The sequence below is a fragment of the Petromyzon marinus genome, chromosome 4 (genome assembly GCF_048934315.1).
Source record: "Petromyzon marinus isolate PM22_M1 ecotype Great Lakes invasive population chromosome 4, UKy_Petmar_22M1.pri1.0, whole genome shotgun sequence".
Lineage (NCBI taxonomy): Eukaryota > Metazoa > Chordata > Hyperoartia > Petromyzontiformes > Petromyzontidae > Petromyzon > Petromyzon marinus.
The window spans coordinates 18,338,823-18,355,707 of record NC_133670.1 but is presented as its reverse complement, the minus strand read 5'-3'; the positions used below and the strand labels follow the sequence as shown (position 1 = coordinate 18,355,707).

Here is a 16,885-nt window from a genome sequence, read left to right as displayed (position 1 = left end):
GCAAAACACGCAGCAGAGAATGGCGCTGGTTGTGCAAAGGGTTTGAAACATGCAGACCGTCACGGAAACCATGGAGTTGTCCAAGCACGTACATTCTTAGCCTCCCAAGCCATTATTAATGCGGCCAAGAAGTCAGTTTACCCACATGGTGGCTGCACATGGGACATGTAAACATTCCGTGCTCGATTCCAGCAGCCAGCAAGCCCCAACATGCAGCTCATAAACTCACACACACACACAAAGCACGAACAATCCTCTGCATTGTTATGCATGGGTAGCCAAAGGAACGACAAAGAAATCCAATCACGGGGGCTTTAGGTTCGAAGCCAATTTATGCGCTTTGCCCACTGATACAAAAAAGCACGAGGCAGAGGCAACTAGACTGAGAGAGTATGCTGGGGGACTGATTTCAAGCAATGCTCACATCAGCATCTACTAGAGATATTTGTGCAAGTACCATGTGCATTATTTACTTTTAAAATGTTAGTAGTTATGAACACTGTTAAAAGTAGGCACAGCAACTAGAATATACTTGTAAGAGACCTCTACGTGGATAGCGAGACCATTTATTATAGTGGGGGGGGGTATCAAAACTGAAAGTCAGATGACTAGGGCATATTTCCAGGACACTGACAAGTAAAATACCTTGAAACCCAAAAGATACCGAAGAACCCGTGCGATGATGTCTGAAAACTTTAGAGGTGAAAAAAAGAGTAGAATATCAAAAATTAAAACTTCAGAAGGTGCACACAGTTTAAACCATCACCACATGGGGTCGCGATTCCAAATGAACTGTAATAATGATAAAAGTATGTGAAAGGAAGACAAATGTCATTGCATTTGGAATCTCAGAAAAAAGCCATAAACAGACCATAGACTGTACATCATAACGATTGAAACGAGAACAGAATTATTTCCAGATATATCAGGGTAGTGTGGAAAGCATCAAAATGAAATGTAAAAAAAAATATTGCATGATAATATAAGAAACCATTTTACGAGTTATATATAGGCCTGTAATGTACAAAATAGTCACACATAAACACACACACACATATATACAGACGTCCAAAACAAATTGTTATCTTAAAAGTCATACTGATCAAATAAACAATTCTAGGTCAATAACCAGGAGGTTCTATTGACAAATCTAAAATAAACTGCAGGGAAGGTAGGCTTTAAGCCAGCCTTATAAAGGACCGCTGTGATAAAAAAAACTATTTTTCAGCTCAAAAGTAACAGCTCAAAAGTAACATAAAAAACCTTTGCTTCTGTCGACGGCGTACACCTCCTTGATACCGAGCTCAGACAGCGAGCACGACATATCGAGCAGCTCCGTCTCGCTGGCGTCCCGGAACAGCGTGGTGTGGGGCACGTTAAACTCGCACTTGTTGCAGATTTCGGGCAGCAGTACTTGCAGGGCCACACGTGGGCTCACCCGAACCATGGTCTTCTGCGTTCGCAAGTAGTTCACCATCAGCCGCACCGTTTGCTGAAAAACAAATTAAGAGAGATTTAAGTAGAGGATCGACGAATTGAATGCTGTAGTTAAAAATCCTGCCTTTGTTTACCCTCTTAGGATCCAGCTGTCCACGTTTATCAAATTTCTCCATTTAAAAATGACATACTGGGCTAGGCTATGGATTAAGGGGGACTGAAACTGGGTTACACTTGTCTGAATTACAGTATAAAACCTCACGATGTGCTGTAGTGGAGGTTCAATGGGACAGGAAGCCCGCCTCTTCACACAAATTACAATGTTATTGTATTTGTCTCTCACCCAATGGGCCTTTGCCTTTGCAGGAAAACTCTGCACCAGTTTCAACCTTGTGGATGTCATCAGCAGAGCTAGCCCTTTTAAACAAATGCTGTGTTTCCAGCTGTTATGAACAACAGCACCATTAAAGCTATGCGGGATTCAGCAGCAGAAAACAGAAAAACTATACACAAACTCAGTTTGTGGTGGAGGATCATGGGTAATGAATACATAATAAACAGACTGAAAAATTATGTTTTGTCTTTCTGTTCCCCCCTTGTACTGTGACCGGTGCTCTGTACTGGGGTCGTGCTCAGTCGCAACAAAAACCTTTTTTAATGATGTTTCATCCATTCTGCCTATGGACCTTCCAGACCAATATTTTCCAGCAGTGCAGACAAACCATGATTTCAGAAAGTAAGCTGGTTTCGAAATTCTGGGTCACATCACTAGTATATAACCTACTTAACAAATGCTGCTGTGTAATATTCCATATATCCTGGTTTACAGGATGCATGCATTTGTACCCCTGGGGAGAGCCTGTAACTAAGCAAATTAATCGTGCAACTTGTATGATTCATAATAAAGGTTTTTGGGTTAGATCGCGTTATTTATAAATGTGTCGTAACGCGACACAGCCAAACAGTAAACATGTGTCACGTTTACAAAAGTTCACTACTTTAGCCCAATGGTGTGTTGAAGAGTGAATCAACATAATTTACAACATTTTTTACGACGTTTCGCTGGTAATTACATCCAGCATCATCGGGCAATTTGCCAGAATGGTGAAGCCCTCCACTTGCTCCCGGTCTAAAATAGAGCAGCACGGTGACGTCATCATATAACCCAATCTGGTGCAGTGATTTGAGGCGGAGAGGGGGAGGGTATTGTAATTATATAATAGATTGGTAATTATTCAATTGTTATTAATCAGTAGTAGTTTCCCCTATAGGGAATTGTAGTTGTAATATATTTAATTTTAATAATAATGGTTACGACACATTTAAAAATAACGCGATCTAACCCAAAAACCTTCAATATGAATAATATTGGTCGCGAAAGCCTACGTGTTAAACTTGTATGATGAAAATAAATGCACCAAAGGTTATCTGTCTGTATCCAGCTATATGCCTCTGTGTCTAGCGTACAATAAACAACCATCACAAGATAAAATCTAAGACATTTTGTCATTTGGTAGAATAGCAACTAAGGTACCATGGCCTCTGGTACAATTGGGCCTTCACAACATTTACATACTCACTAAACATTCTAAACCAGCCTCTGATCCTGGTATACAATGCAAAGCCACCACAGGAGAGAAGATCAAGACCTTGTTCACTGATCCCCAGGATTAAAGTACCTGTAGTTGCTAAGCATGCTTAAATTATATTTCAGACTAAACAATGCAGAGTCGAATTGGAAATACGTAATAGATTTGAATATCATAGAAAACACAACATGTCTCTAATTACCAGTATCTATGCATACCTCTGTTTAAGAGCATTTCATTATTGGAATTGAATTGTACTTGTGTTGGTGTCAATAAAGTAGGAAACATGTAAACAGTTGCATAAAACTATGACAGTATAGGCTGACCTGGCTATGAATCAAAAGTAAACACATCTACGCCTCTATATAAGGAACGAAAAAGTAAGACTTCTCCACAAATCTGGGTGTCACCTGATGAAGCTAGTTGTAATTACTGGCGAAACGTCTTACTCAGTTTGTAAATGTTGTGGCTTGGCTCCCCAACACACCGGTGTGCTGTACTAGTGACGAATTGGCACGTTCTGTTTACGTGACAACCCTTACTAGTTGGCTGTGTTGGGTGGTGGCGGTTTTCACGACACATTTATATATTTATACGCGATCTAACCCAAAAACCTCTATTATGGACATTGGTCGCGAAAGCCTACGTGTTAAACTGATCAACTCTAACTCTGCCTGACCACAGTCCCACTTAAATAGTCAAACAATGTGGCTGCATCTTAGCCCTTCGTATTCATAAGACTGCCAGTCCCTTTTCCAATTGAAATCTTACTCCAACCATTCACATATTTCAAGAGTAAATTTGACTTCCTCATTACTACCAAGTAATGAGGCAGTCAAATTTAAAGATTTAACAACAAAAAGCATTGTATGCTTTTCGAAGCAACTTTGCACAGAAGAACAGAATGGTACAACTCTCTTTTCTCAATAAAACCAAGTATGGCGCATAAATACTTTGATCTAAAAGCAATCCATCCTTTTCACTGAATGCAAGTGATAAATATAATTACAGCCGGTGAAGTAATGAAAGGAAATATTTTCCTTTAGAATTAATTAGGTTGCAATGTTTATGCAAGATGCTTAAAAGTAAAAAAAAACATTTATATAAATAAGAATGTTTGTATAGCATATTCCACCCATGGATAAGTATTATCATCATCCTCATCATCATTCAGTATCAATTTTCTACTGGATGAATGCTAAGTATAGCCTGGTAAAAACATGATCTGCAGGCGAACTGAGCCAAAGCAAAATGTAGTTGTAAACTGGCGGGTAACACCAACTGGTGCATCCAGTGAGGCATGACGTGATAATGGCATTTCATCATGTTTCATTAGTTAAGATACCAAAATCCAACCAATCCAGTCTCACAAATATTTCCATTCATAAGTAGATTTGACCGAAGCGTCAAGGTTTCTGATAATACTCATCACATGATGGTGTAGTCCGCAGCATGCGTGCAAGGTTCAGAAATGAATCCAGCACATTGAAACAAAGGTCAAATCAGAGAGCCATATATAACATGGTAATCCACAGATGGACCCGAATACAAAACTGTACAAAATCCTTTACCTGTAACAACACATGCGACTTTCTACAAAGTGTAAACAAGCACAACACGCCCGAGGAAATGTGTGAAAGACGCGTAATGTAGAAGCTAACCAATTGAGGCAATGACGTCTAAAATGTACTTAAGGAGTATTTAACTAAAATTGTGCACTGACAACGTACACACATGCTGTGTTAACATACACCCATAGACACACCTAGCTCTAAGTGTAGTTTCAAACTCTTATAATTAATCTAATAATAGTTATTTGCATGTATGCATGAACCGGGCCACTTTGCTTACATGTCCATTTTTTCTAATCAGCTTTGTCACTCCAAAATCTCTACACAGGATTAGCGTGTTCGACTGTCAAAGTCTATTTTACAATGAGGCCACGCCAACGGCTCAACGCTTTACCTCCGGGACAACAGGCTGCATCGGCTTCTTGAGTCGGTCATCACTGGCGGGCCGAGGTTTGAGGAGGGCCGTCCCAGCACAAAGGGCCCCCAGGGGTGTGTTGGGCTTGTACTGTAGAGGCGATGCATTATCCCTCGAAAGCAGCTCCAGGGTGTGGCCGGCAGGGCTCAACCGGTAGCGACCGCAAAGTACAATCAGGAGGTCCATCACCGGCTTGCTGCTCGCACCACACACAGCAACACGTGGGCAGCAGCACAGACCACAGCTCAAGTCAACGTCAAACTGTGAACCACACAGGACATGTTTTGTTCCTGATTGAGGCATGACTCGATATTTAGAAACCAAAAACAGTTAAAAGATGTAGCATAATATTCTTACAGTATGGCTATGAACACTTGCAGATGTGTTTGTGTCATATTTACATTGAATATGTGGAGTGTAATTTAAATTACTGTTTATGGCCATAGCAATGAGTATGGAATGTAAGTTAAATCCTATTGATTTTGATCTCACAAATCGTACACAATGCATCTTCAAAACACTCATCATCCTAATGTATTACAAGGAGGGGGATCAATTATACGTTTTGTTCACACTCATGGATTTCAAACACGGCTTAACAAGTTAAACATGTTGCATGAATACAAAATATATTTTTAATGTATTTAAAATGACCAAAAATGTTTCCAAGAAAGAAAATGGTGTATATTCTTGGTTCTTTCGGTAAAGTCACATAGAAGGGAAACAATAAAATAATTTTCTTGCTGTGGTTTTCACACCTGATGATGATTGCTTGTGTTGCAGTCGAAACGTCATGAGAATTTTATTGTTTTATATTTTTATTCTTTTATTCTTTCCCTTCTACGTGACTTTACCGAAAGAACCAATAATATGAATCCCTGCAGTCACGAAAGCTTTAAATCAAAAATAAAATTGTGCGTTTATTATATTCATAGCGATTATTTGCACATTTAACAAATCCAAAAAAACATAACACACTGGCAGATGCAATCACCCAAAGATGACCACATTACAGACAACTGAAAATAGTTTATTATAAATTGCTTGCAAAGAGGGCAATTTGACCTCGCAGCCATGAAGATAATGTTTCGTGAAAATAAACATTTATTTTAATGCATTTAAAACTCGCTATGATAGCACAGAAACCTTCCACATGGAGCCAGTTTTCCTGGGATCATTGCCCACCCACAGCACGTTCACCACTCTTAAACTCCATGCTCACGCCTTTCCAATTGCCATTTCAATGCTTGTGCCAAACTTGGGAGACCATAAAATACCTTTTTTAAAGGGCAAACATATGCCTCCCTACCCCACATCTCCAACTCCACTTAACAAAGCCTCTTAAACACCAGCTGCTTGAAGCTTGCTGATTCCAATGAGCCAGCTGAAAGGCATTTTTTCAGTTTTAATTTACTTTTTGGCACAGCTTCAGTTATTTTTAATAATCTTTATATATAAGTAGAGATATGAATGTGCTCAGCACCATCTGACTTTAAGCTTCACAATCACCAATTATTTACGCAGAGTTTTTTTTAGCATCCAACCTTGTAAGACACTGAAAATAACGGAGGATGCTATAAAAACATTAAAACGATGTGTTAACACAAAACTGAAGTGTACATTGAAATTATTTCCCACACAGGCGGTGTTTATAACTATATACGCAGGAGGAGCCAGAGTTGAATTTAATCAATTGAACATCTATCTCATATTGTCCTCGATACGAGCACACTTCGCCTCACACTGGTACATTCCTACGTCCCTACCCATCCATCACTTGATCCCCGCAGGAATGGAATGAGTGTGTGTGTGTGTGTGGAAATCCAAATGCACATCGCCGGGCACACATGACACGCACCTGCCGTCGACTCGAGCCATGTGGTGCTCCCCACCCGGCAGAATAACGTTGAGCTCCACATTCTCCACTGAGAGACCATCACCCCCACCACCATGGTCTGGTGGGTCTAAGTTTGGGGGCCCAGTCTCGGACTGGGACCGCATCAGCGGTGGTACCGGTGCACGGGGCTTCATCTTCCGGCTGCAGAATAACAAAATAAAAAGCAGTGGACATTGCGCTGCTAGGCTGTTCAAGCTTTATTGTTAAATAAACAAGGGAGTTTGGTTTCCATTCAGGGATAATGCAGGTACATTTGTTAGGTCAAGGCGAAGCCACTCATTCTCCAATTAAATCGACTGGTGTTTTGGCAGAACAACGAATTATCAGCCACTAAGAGATCGCAAGCAAATCGGGATTAGTGCATCTACATGTAACCCTAACCTAAAACTGCAATTCATCAAGTGATAGGCATGTGACTGCCCTTACACACATCACTTTCAGATATTACATGGCCATGTGCACTATATCCACAAAGTGAAAGGACATTAATGTATCAATTTAGAGGTAGTAGCAGTAATGTATGATCATGATGCTTTAAATAAAAAAAACATTTCATATAAATGAAGCAGATGCAACCATTATATTACAAATACAGTAATGTACTATGTACAGAACAGTATACTGGTTTAATTGGAAATGCCATAACAGATAACATAACTTTTTAACCGCGTACTTTAAGTAGAACAATTCAGATACATAAAGGGACCCACATGAGTTGTTTAGCCGGCCTGCCATGAAAGTAACACGATTTGTTTGACAAACACTATGATCTAAGCACGGTATGAAACAGGTTAATGATATACTGCAGGTCCTGGTGGAATCCAAGTGTTTGGTGGTGTAAACTGCATCATTGCAACACACCAGCTGTGCAGTTTGGCCTCGAGGTTCAGAAGTTTCATAGTTTAGTTTAATTAATTTGGTATAGCCCTGTGAGCCATTCGGCTCTTGAATCGGGTGCAACCGCAACAAACAAAACAACAAAAACATGGAAGTGATTCAAGAAGGCTAAATGAGACATTCCAGAAATGCTTTAGTGCACTTGTAGATTGCAACCATGTCCAAGTCCCTATCGCAAGCCCAATGTAAGCAACGCATATTTGAAATACACTGCTTAGTTTTACATTAACCCACAATCATATTATCATACCATGAGGTGCCATTGAAAAAGATCCAGGACAGGAAAATAAGTTAGAAAGCCCAAGTTCATACGACATATACTGAACTCGTAACATTGACGTAAAACAGAATGTTGAATATAACGCAAGTTAGTATGTGCATGCACAGCTCTTTAGCCAATGCACAGTGCTGGTTGAGGACCTCCTCATGCTTTGCGAGTCATGAGCGTTGTTTGACCATACGTCGCCACCACGGTCAGTGCACGCGAGTGAAGGCGGGCAGCACGTACACACGAGCATGGCACAATACACGACTGGATTTATCTGCACTCCCCCCTGACGACAACGCGGCCCTGCAGCAGCCTACAACGCCTGTGCTATTCACGGAGGGGTGCCCATTGAAGCAATCTACATGCTCAACGCTACCTAGCTTTTCAGATGTGATGTGAGCAGGTGCATTGAGCGATTGCGTCAAAATACAGGAACGTATCCAATAGGAATTGCTTTGGAATGTCTTCAGTGACAAATTGCTTTCGTTGATTGTCTAATTCAGTGATTGCGGTTTAATACGTAGTTCTTCACAACGCTGACAAAGTGACGCATTTCACATCAGCTGTCAACCAGCAACACGTGCTGTGCAGATATTTTACGATCATCCATGACCGGCACAAAACTCTTCAAATTTGCTGTCTGGTTACCTATTAATCCCAAACTATTTGGTCAAAGTTTAAGAGCATACACAATCATGTAAATCCTTGTACCCAAGCATTTATTTGGGTTTTTGTTAGAATTAAACAAGATAAATATCACTCTAAAACTGTATCTTTTAATTAAGAATTAATCGACAGAGCTGAACATTTTCAGTTTTAAAACAAACTCAAATTTACAGCCCTTTGCCAACCTATCGCTTTCTGTCAGCTGTGATGGTTGTTTGATTATACTTCACCAAACTGACTGTGGATTGGTAAAAGAGGCCCATAACCTGTTCAGCTATATCACTCGCAGCTGATGTTAATTAATTAGCTGTGGCCTGCATTCCAGCTCATGTTCATAGCACAACCAAATGTTCCACACAGCTCCACCATTCAATTTAACTTTGATTTCATAAAATATTATGGAAACTATGAGCAGACTAGCTTTCACAATACCAAAACCAGCTGCACCTCTGTACAGCCTAGTTCCAATTAAAGATAAGATCATACACGAAAGCGGCATTTGGCTACACTTCGTACACGAGACTTATGATAGCATAGAAAAAGCCCTTTTTTCAATACGAATTCCAAAAAACAACACTTTGCTGTAACTTAAGATAGGTATGATTTTACCCTTACCTGTTTTCTCCATTTATATCTGCCGAGGACATTATGCTTTAAACAAAATATATTGTAGGATAATAATAATAAAAACCCTACTGGCAGTGAAGCTGTAGAAGAGTTAAGCGCGCACACGCACGCACATACACTGTGGGGCGCTTCCTCTCATGTGGTGAGCACACGAAAGCCAGCAGTGCTCCGAGCACAAGCCACACCTGACGTCAGTATTGAAGGGTGTGGCTCACATCACGCCGCGCTCAAAGGCCACACAACATTGGAGCAAGTAGCAGAGTTCAAGGACGAGTGGGTCTGGCGACAACAAGCCCAATTATGTCTAATTAGGGGCGAATACGAAGACGAACATTGACAACCTGACCAAAGTTAGAATTATCAGCATGCAGCTCTTCTTAATCTACCGTTTGGCAAAGGTGTCTTCATGTCAATTCCATCCCGTCATGCTCCCAACAATTACAGTATCTTCTTTTGTTGAATTAACTTATTGTTCACTTTTGTATTACTTGTTTTTTTTTATCTTGAGCCCAGCTATGAAGCATTCTTTATTCAGTATTCAACCATGTTGGGTTAATCATTTCCTTTTGTTGTTAGAATAACTATCTTATCAGCAAATCCGAGGTGGATAATATTATCTTCATTTATGTTTCATGCCTTTATATATCCAATCACTTTTTTTGGAAACCATATATACTGTTAATAATTGAGAGTATGTATATATGGTTCATGGTACAAACACATTTCATAATTCAAGCTTGTCCACCTGGATGACTAGCCTGTAAATCGTCAATCATTCAATTTCTTATGATGTTTGTGAACATGTGATGTATGAGTGATAGATAGGCTAATGGGTCTGAAATTATTCAAATCAGTTGTCTTCCTTTTTAAAGAGAATGATCAATACAAAATTCATGCGTTTTATTTCTGTTTAGAAACAAATGAAATACCTTAAAAATATGTGCTTGTTAAATAAAGTCCATGGTTATTCAACCTAGTCTGAGCTTTCCCTATTTTCATACTGCAAAAGACAGTGGGTTACTTCTTTAAAGTGTGACACCCGGAATTTCCTCTGCCGCTTCTGAAATTTTGTTTACTTGGCAAAATACATCTACACAGTATATCACTGCTAGATTTAGAATTTTGTCTATCATGCATTATGCTTCCAACTTGCCCTCCACAAGCTACTATTCATGATTTACCAATTACAGTATAAATGCACTTTTTCTTCACGAAAGTTTGCATATTGTTCGACGATTTGTTCCGGAAAGGTTTTACAGACCTATGTATTGCATTGTTTAGGAATGTCCATCCCTTTTCAGATCTCTTATCTTCTACAACAGGCATTGACTGGTTTCAGAAAGATTGTTCTCCATTTGCTGTATTACTTTCTTCCACGCTTTCAGTGTACTATTATAACACTCGTCATTTTATACTTAAAAGTGGTCACATTCATATCATGTTTCCCTCTCTATGGCTTGGAATCTGTTTCTCAGTCTTTATTTGATCACCTTCTAAATATAATTGTTGATGTTAAATGCTGTGCTTTTGCCGACAATGTGTTCGTCTATCACCTTAAAATAGTGTTATGCCAACAGACGCCACTGTACACCCATTGATATCTCATGCCAGCACACGACACAAAAAGTGGGAATGCTACAAGGCCACGAAATGTGAAAATCTACAAAATACCAGAAACCCAAAGAAGAGAGGCCAGCCCGATGATGGGAAACCAACTGCACCTCCTCAGGTTACTCATACCTTCAAACAGCTGTGGTTGACATTACCGACTCCTGCAACCCTGCGACCCAGGACCACATGGGCATCCCCCATGATTGGAAGCACGTCACCCGGGCTCCCGCACATTCACACATCAGTTGTGAACGTTCCAAAGCCTCAAACAAGAATACTACAATATGTGCACAAACCCATCAGCATATAAACACTTGACAAACTACACCTGAACTAGGCCACTTGAATTACATTCCAGGCAAGGAAAAATGTAAACACTAAACAATTACTGGAGGAGAGGAGGAAGGGGACCCTATAAGGTTGCAAGCAATGCGTGTTAGTTTAACAATGTTTAGGGGCAATAGTTCAACATGTTACAACTACAGGTGCCTCTAAGCTACCTACAATGGCAGTACGAACACAATTCCCCAGGTTTGTTGTACGAACTTATTACATAATTAGATTTGGGCCACTTGGGACAGTATATGGCTGCGAAGTGTTGATTCAGTGGATGCCTGCGTGTTAGAGTAAGCAATGGCCAATCCAAACATTTACTGATATCAATTAGTAGATAACAATGCTGCCAGAACGGACATCGGTGGGAGATAGCAATTACTAAATCTTGGTAGTGTCCTTGCGTCTTTGGCAGGGATGAGACAATCTCTGACAATCTGTGGTTTGTTAAAATCAAGTGAAATTAAATTTGTACTTTTTTTGTATGCGCTCCACCGTGTCCATTTATAGTAATTTTTGAGAAAAAAAAGCTGTTTCATTATCTTCGTGTCCCTGCAGGTTGTGAACTCTATTAGACACCAGTGTATACAACTGCATATGAGATAATAATGTGAAGTTCAGTCAAACCAGCAATTGTGGGCGAATTTGGCTGGGTGTGTCTGCACCTGCATGTGTGTGCATGTGGATTATTTTTCAAGTATAGTTGTGGATACACATAATTAGGCGTTGAATAAGTATGCCTCACTAAAACTACACTAGAGTACTGTACTTCAAAATGGTAGATAACCTTTACAAAGTTCCCAATAAGCGGTCACATTTTCCAAAAGAGACCTGGTTTTAAATGGTTATAGAAAACTGCAGATTATAATGGAAACAAAATAGAAAATAAAGTTTGAAAACTGCGCAATACATTTAAGAATAAATATTCAAGGGGTGGAAGGAAAACATGCTCGCCCAGGTCGCCTCTTATGTGTTTTTTTTATTTCAGGCGGGTTTCGGTTATATCCCTCCCCCCTCTCCCTTACTTAAAATAACTACCCTTATCCCCTTTCGGCGGCGACCCATCTAGTTTGGGCCAGCGGGCTTAATCTCCATCTCTCTCGATCCCCTTGCTTTGTATAACCGGTTCGGTTTATGTTATTTTGTGTACACGTGCGTCGCAACGCGATGTAACGGGCCCGCGCATTTCCTTAATATAAAAAAGAATAAACATTCAATAAATGGGGAGGTGACATGGCGTATCAGTAGCGTGTTTGCCACTTGTAAGAGGTTCACCATTAGAACCCGCGGTTCTTACAACAGATGCGCGCTGTCTTCTTCAGCGGACATTAAAAGATCCCGTACCGTCATTCCCAAGAGTCGGCCGTTGTGTGTCGGAGTCAAGGTCCACATTTCAAACATTCCCTGCAAATTACTCAATTGGTAATATACAACAATCATTGCCTCCCGTTGCAAAAACTTAGCAAGACCCTCTTTGAAAAGGTCAAGAGACCCCATGAGAGACTTGCCTCAACAAAAAAGTGCAACCCTCAATAAAAATATACACATTATGATATATGAAATCAAGATACTGAAGATAATATTATATACATTGTAGAGGTGCCTGCATCATACATGTTTCAGTGTGAGTGCATATTATCTACCAAAAAACAAACTCACGACTGTTTTTATCTTCATCTGACACGTGATTTATTATCGTTCGTGCTCAAGCACCAAACTAATGCAATGCTTAACTATATTAATAAACTGCTTAAAAACTAAGGATACGTGTAATCAAAATAAAACATGATTGATCACTGCGTGTTGAAGATTAAAAAAAAACTAAGCACTTCAGTTTCATCATGTTCACTTCCCATTCATGAAGCTTTTCCAGTGGATTGCATCTCAACACAGCCGTGTATACAACATGTACAGTGCTTGCAGCTTATATATTTACATTATTAAGAATGGCAATGTATTACTGCCTATGTTAATCCACTGTTGGATGACATTTTAAAATGTATTTACGTTTTTGGGCATGGGCAAATGCATGAAGGTAAAAAAAAGTGTGGTAGAAAAAAAGGTGTGGTTACGAGAGCGATTGTAAGAGATTACCAGTACAATGGGTTCTTCGGAGACATTCTCTGACTTGTGTTTCCTTGGCAAATGCAGTACAATGTGGCCTTGAAAGTACTATAGAACTATAAAACAATAACACGTAAATTAATTCTCGACCAGGTCGCATATTTTATAAATGGAACATATCCAACAATGTAACAACTTTATAGCCCACAAAGTGTCAGATAAATGATAGCGTATAGCTTCATTATAACATAAAATATATTACGCTTGCTCCATGATACTGTTGCATACGATGTCATATGGTCACATTGGTTAGCATTCTAAATTTGACCACCTAAAAATAGAATTTAGACGAAAATCATTTTCTTTGAATACTGCACTTTCGTACACTATATCAACCTAAAAGTCCACTTATGAAACTACCATATCATCATCAGCTATTATAAATCCACTGCTGGATGAAGGCATTCCCAAGCCGTCACTATGCCTGATGATCCTGCAACGAAATCATCCACCCGGCACCTGCTCAGGAGCTGATCTGATTGGAGAACCTCCACAGATGGTGTCCTCTTGGATGTGTGCCCTCCTTGGTTGTCACTCAGTTCTTATTCTAACCCACCGGCTACCATCCCTTATAGCGACATGTCCTGCCCAGGTCCACTCACTTTCTTTACAGTCAAAAGTATGTATTTTATCCATTAGTCTCACATTACACATGTACAATACACATTGTTCACAATGATCATTGCAAACAGAACAAAGAAAAATGTCGAGGCCAATGAACCACATGAGCAAGGCAGGTTTGGAAACAAAAACGTATTTTCTGACATTGACCACATACATATTACCAATCAGATTCCAGAAAAGCACATCGGAATTTCAAACACCATCATGTCTAGGCTTTGTACACAATGAAAACTATGACAAGTGGAATATTGTTTAAATCCAAGTCACTGCATCAATTGTTTTGCACCTGCTGAGAATGTATTTAAGTGCTTAGATTTCTTGTAAAGTTTCCAGAAAAGCGAACATCTCTCACCCAATAAACCCATAGGCCTTTCATTTGCTCACACCATGCAATGACTAAGGCAACAGAGCACCACAGTAATACGACATGTACACTGTTAATCCGACCTAAAAGCAGAACCTGCTCTGGATGATGTGAGCAACGTGCCTACAGATGTATTTCACAAGTGTGTATTTTTAGTTATTGCCTGCAAAAATACAATTTTAGCCATTCAACATTCTGGGCAACATATTTTAAAACTCTATGTAAGTGGGCCAGGATCAAATTTATGAATTAAGAGGTGGATAAGAACATGCTTGAGTGCTATTGGAAAAGCTTAATTTTGTAAGATACCCATGTGCCTAAAAAAAAGATACCCATGTGCCTAAAGAAGAATATGTTTTAATGGATATGTATTACCTACTATGACATGGATAGGAAACATGGACACTGATGAAGAAAATTTTACAAAAGTTTAAAAACGTGAAAACGAGCATGGAAAAGTACACGCTTGGAACTACAATGACAGACGGAGAAAGGCATTGATAAGAGAACATCCACAAGTGAGAGACGTCATATCGACTGTATATAAAAGTAGGCGTTTGGCAGAACACGTCACGGCTAGAAGGGGCATTGGTCGAGACTAGCAATGGAGTGGTTATCCAAAGGAGGGAAGACCTTTGAGAAAACATCCATTGCGGAGATGGAACGATGAAATCGGCTCGCATGCAGGTGCCAGGTGGATAATTGTATCGCAGAAAAGACTGTGTGAGCTCACCCCGAGACCCCTTAATCTCCACCTCATGACCACCACCATTACTTTTCCCTCTTCATATTCTCATTATATGGCTTTCACTCATTCCCCATTCATTCATCCATCCATCATACTGCCATCAATTTCGCTTTCACTGAATTCACGCATCACAAATTTTCCCATTGCTTCCTGTCATCAATTTTACTTGCCTCATCTCCACCATTACATTCTTACGTACTATTGTTAATTACGTGTAAAGCACCTTGGACAAGGGGCTATATACAATATTTTAACATAAGACCTTCGTCCAGCAAGGGATTGGCTGATAATGCTGGGATACGCCTGTAATTAGCATGCTTGTCACTGAACATATTTTAACAAATACATTTCTAAATTAAAGCATCTCCTTCAGTAATTTGAAGAAAAATGCATCAAAATAGCATCTAACTGATCAAAGTGAATGAAGTATACAAAAAATGTTTTTACATCACATAACAATTGTACAATGGGCCTACAATACATATATGCCGAAAACAAATATTTGAGCATGACAAGCACACATGTGCTTTGCTATTTGGCCCTCCAGAATGTGTTCCCGAACAGGTATGCATGGCTATTCGGACCATGAGCGGCATTCTGTGAGTATCTGCACGCATGCTTGATCCGACACAGAAGCTGGGGAAATTTGGCAGTCGCAGAAGTAAGATCACACGTGATTCAAAATATCCTGGAACAGGCACTGTTAAATTAAATGCTTCTCAGAGATATGACGTTTTACAAACAGCTGAAGAGATGTTTGTACAAAATATAAGTACTTTATTTAAACGCACAAAGATGTACAGTATATCTAAGGCTGAATATAGAAACTAAGTAAAACATATATAGCAGCTTCTATCAAATTTTAGACTCACAATGTAAACTTATGGTCTTGCGTGATAAACATGACTGACAAAATTGTATACATAGGAGTATAGACTTGTAAAGCCACGAATGTTTAATTCAACTAGAAAGGGTGATAGTGCCAATAGCGAACATCAGAGTAAATGTGTCATTAAGCCTGCCACCAAACGACTAAGCCTATTAGTAAGGTTTGTCATGTAAACAAAAGATTCCAATTCGTTACTAGTTCGGCACACGAGTCAGACGTTTTTCGCCAATTATCACGAGCCTCATCAGACGACAACCAGAGTTGTAGAGAAACCCTCCTGTTTCAGTCTTAAATTAAAAACACTGATGGAAAATACTGGTTAATCTTCTTGGTTCTTTCGGTAAAGTCACGTAGAATGAGAATAAAACAAAATAAGACAATAAAATTCTCACGACGCTTCGGCCACAACACAAGTAGCCTTCTTCAGGTGAAGGAACAGAACTGTCGGGACGACAGCGCTTCAATGAACGCTGCTAAGATTCGCAGCATCTTTTATTGTTTTATTCTCATTCTACGTGACTTTACCGAAAGAACCAGGAAGATGAATGCTTGCAGTCACGAAAGCTTTAAATCGAAATATTGGTTAAATTAACGAATAATTGAGCACACAAAAATCCAATATTGTTTTTACATTAAACCAATGCTGTCTGATTATCACAAACAAATACTAAAACTGAGTAAAAAACAATAATGCAATCAAGAGCTGAAAAGTAACTTACCAGATGTTGTGAGATGTAATGTATATACTGTAAAACTCATTTTGTCTACAAAATCATCTGCTGGTTGTCCAAAGGCCTCCAACTCCACAATGGAAAACCGAAATAA

General features: G+C 39.5%; 1 protein-coding gene across 9 annotated transcripts in view; it reads right to left on the bottom strand.

Moving 5' to 3' along the window:
- The window catches only part of LOC116938550 (uncharacterized), a 58,238-nt gene that overhangs the window by 20,834 nt on the left and 20,519 nt on the right, over positions 1-16,885 (bottom strand). For 6 of the 9 annotated variants that reach the window (XM_032945778.2, XM_032945777.2, XM_032945786.2 and 3 more), the window contains 4 exons: positions 6,871-7,050; positions 4,992-5,208; positions 1,264-1,492; positions 646-693 (listed from right to left, as the gene is read on the bottom strand). In XM_032945778.2, coding sequence (XP_032801669.2) covers positions 646-693; positions 1,264-1,492; positions 4,992-5,208; positions 6,871-7,050 — 674 coding nt within the window. Of the gene's footprint in view, positions 1-645; positions 694-1,263; positions 1,493-4,991; positions 5,209-6,870; positions 7,051-9,355; positions 16,422-16,885 lie in introns of those variants that run through there. The other 3 variants (XM_032945783.2, XM_032945785.2, XM_032945782.2) reach the window with 2 other exon arrangements.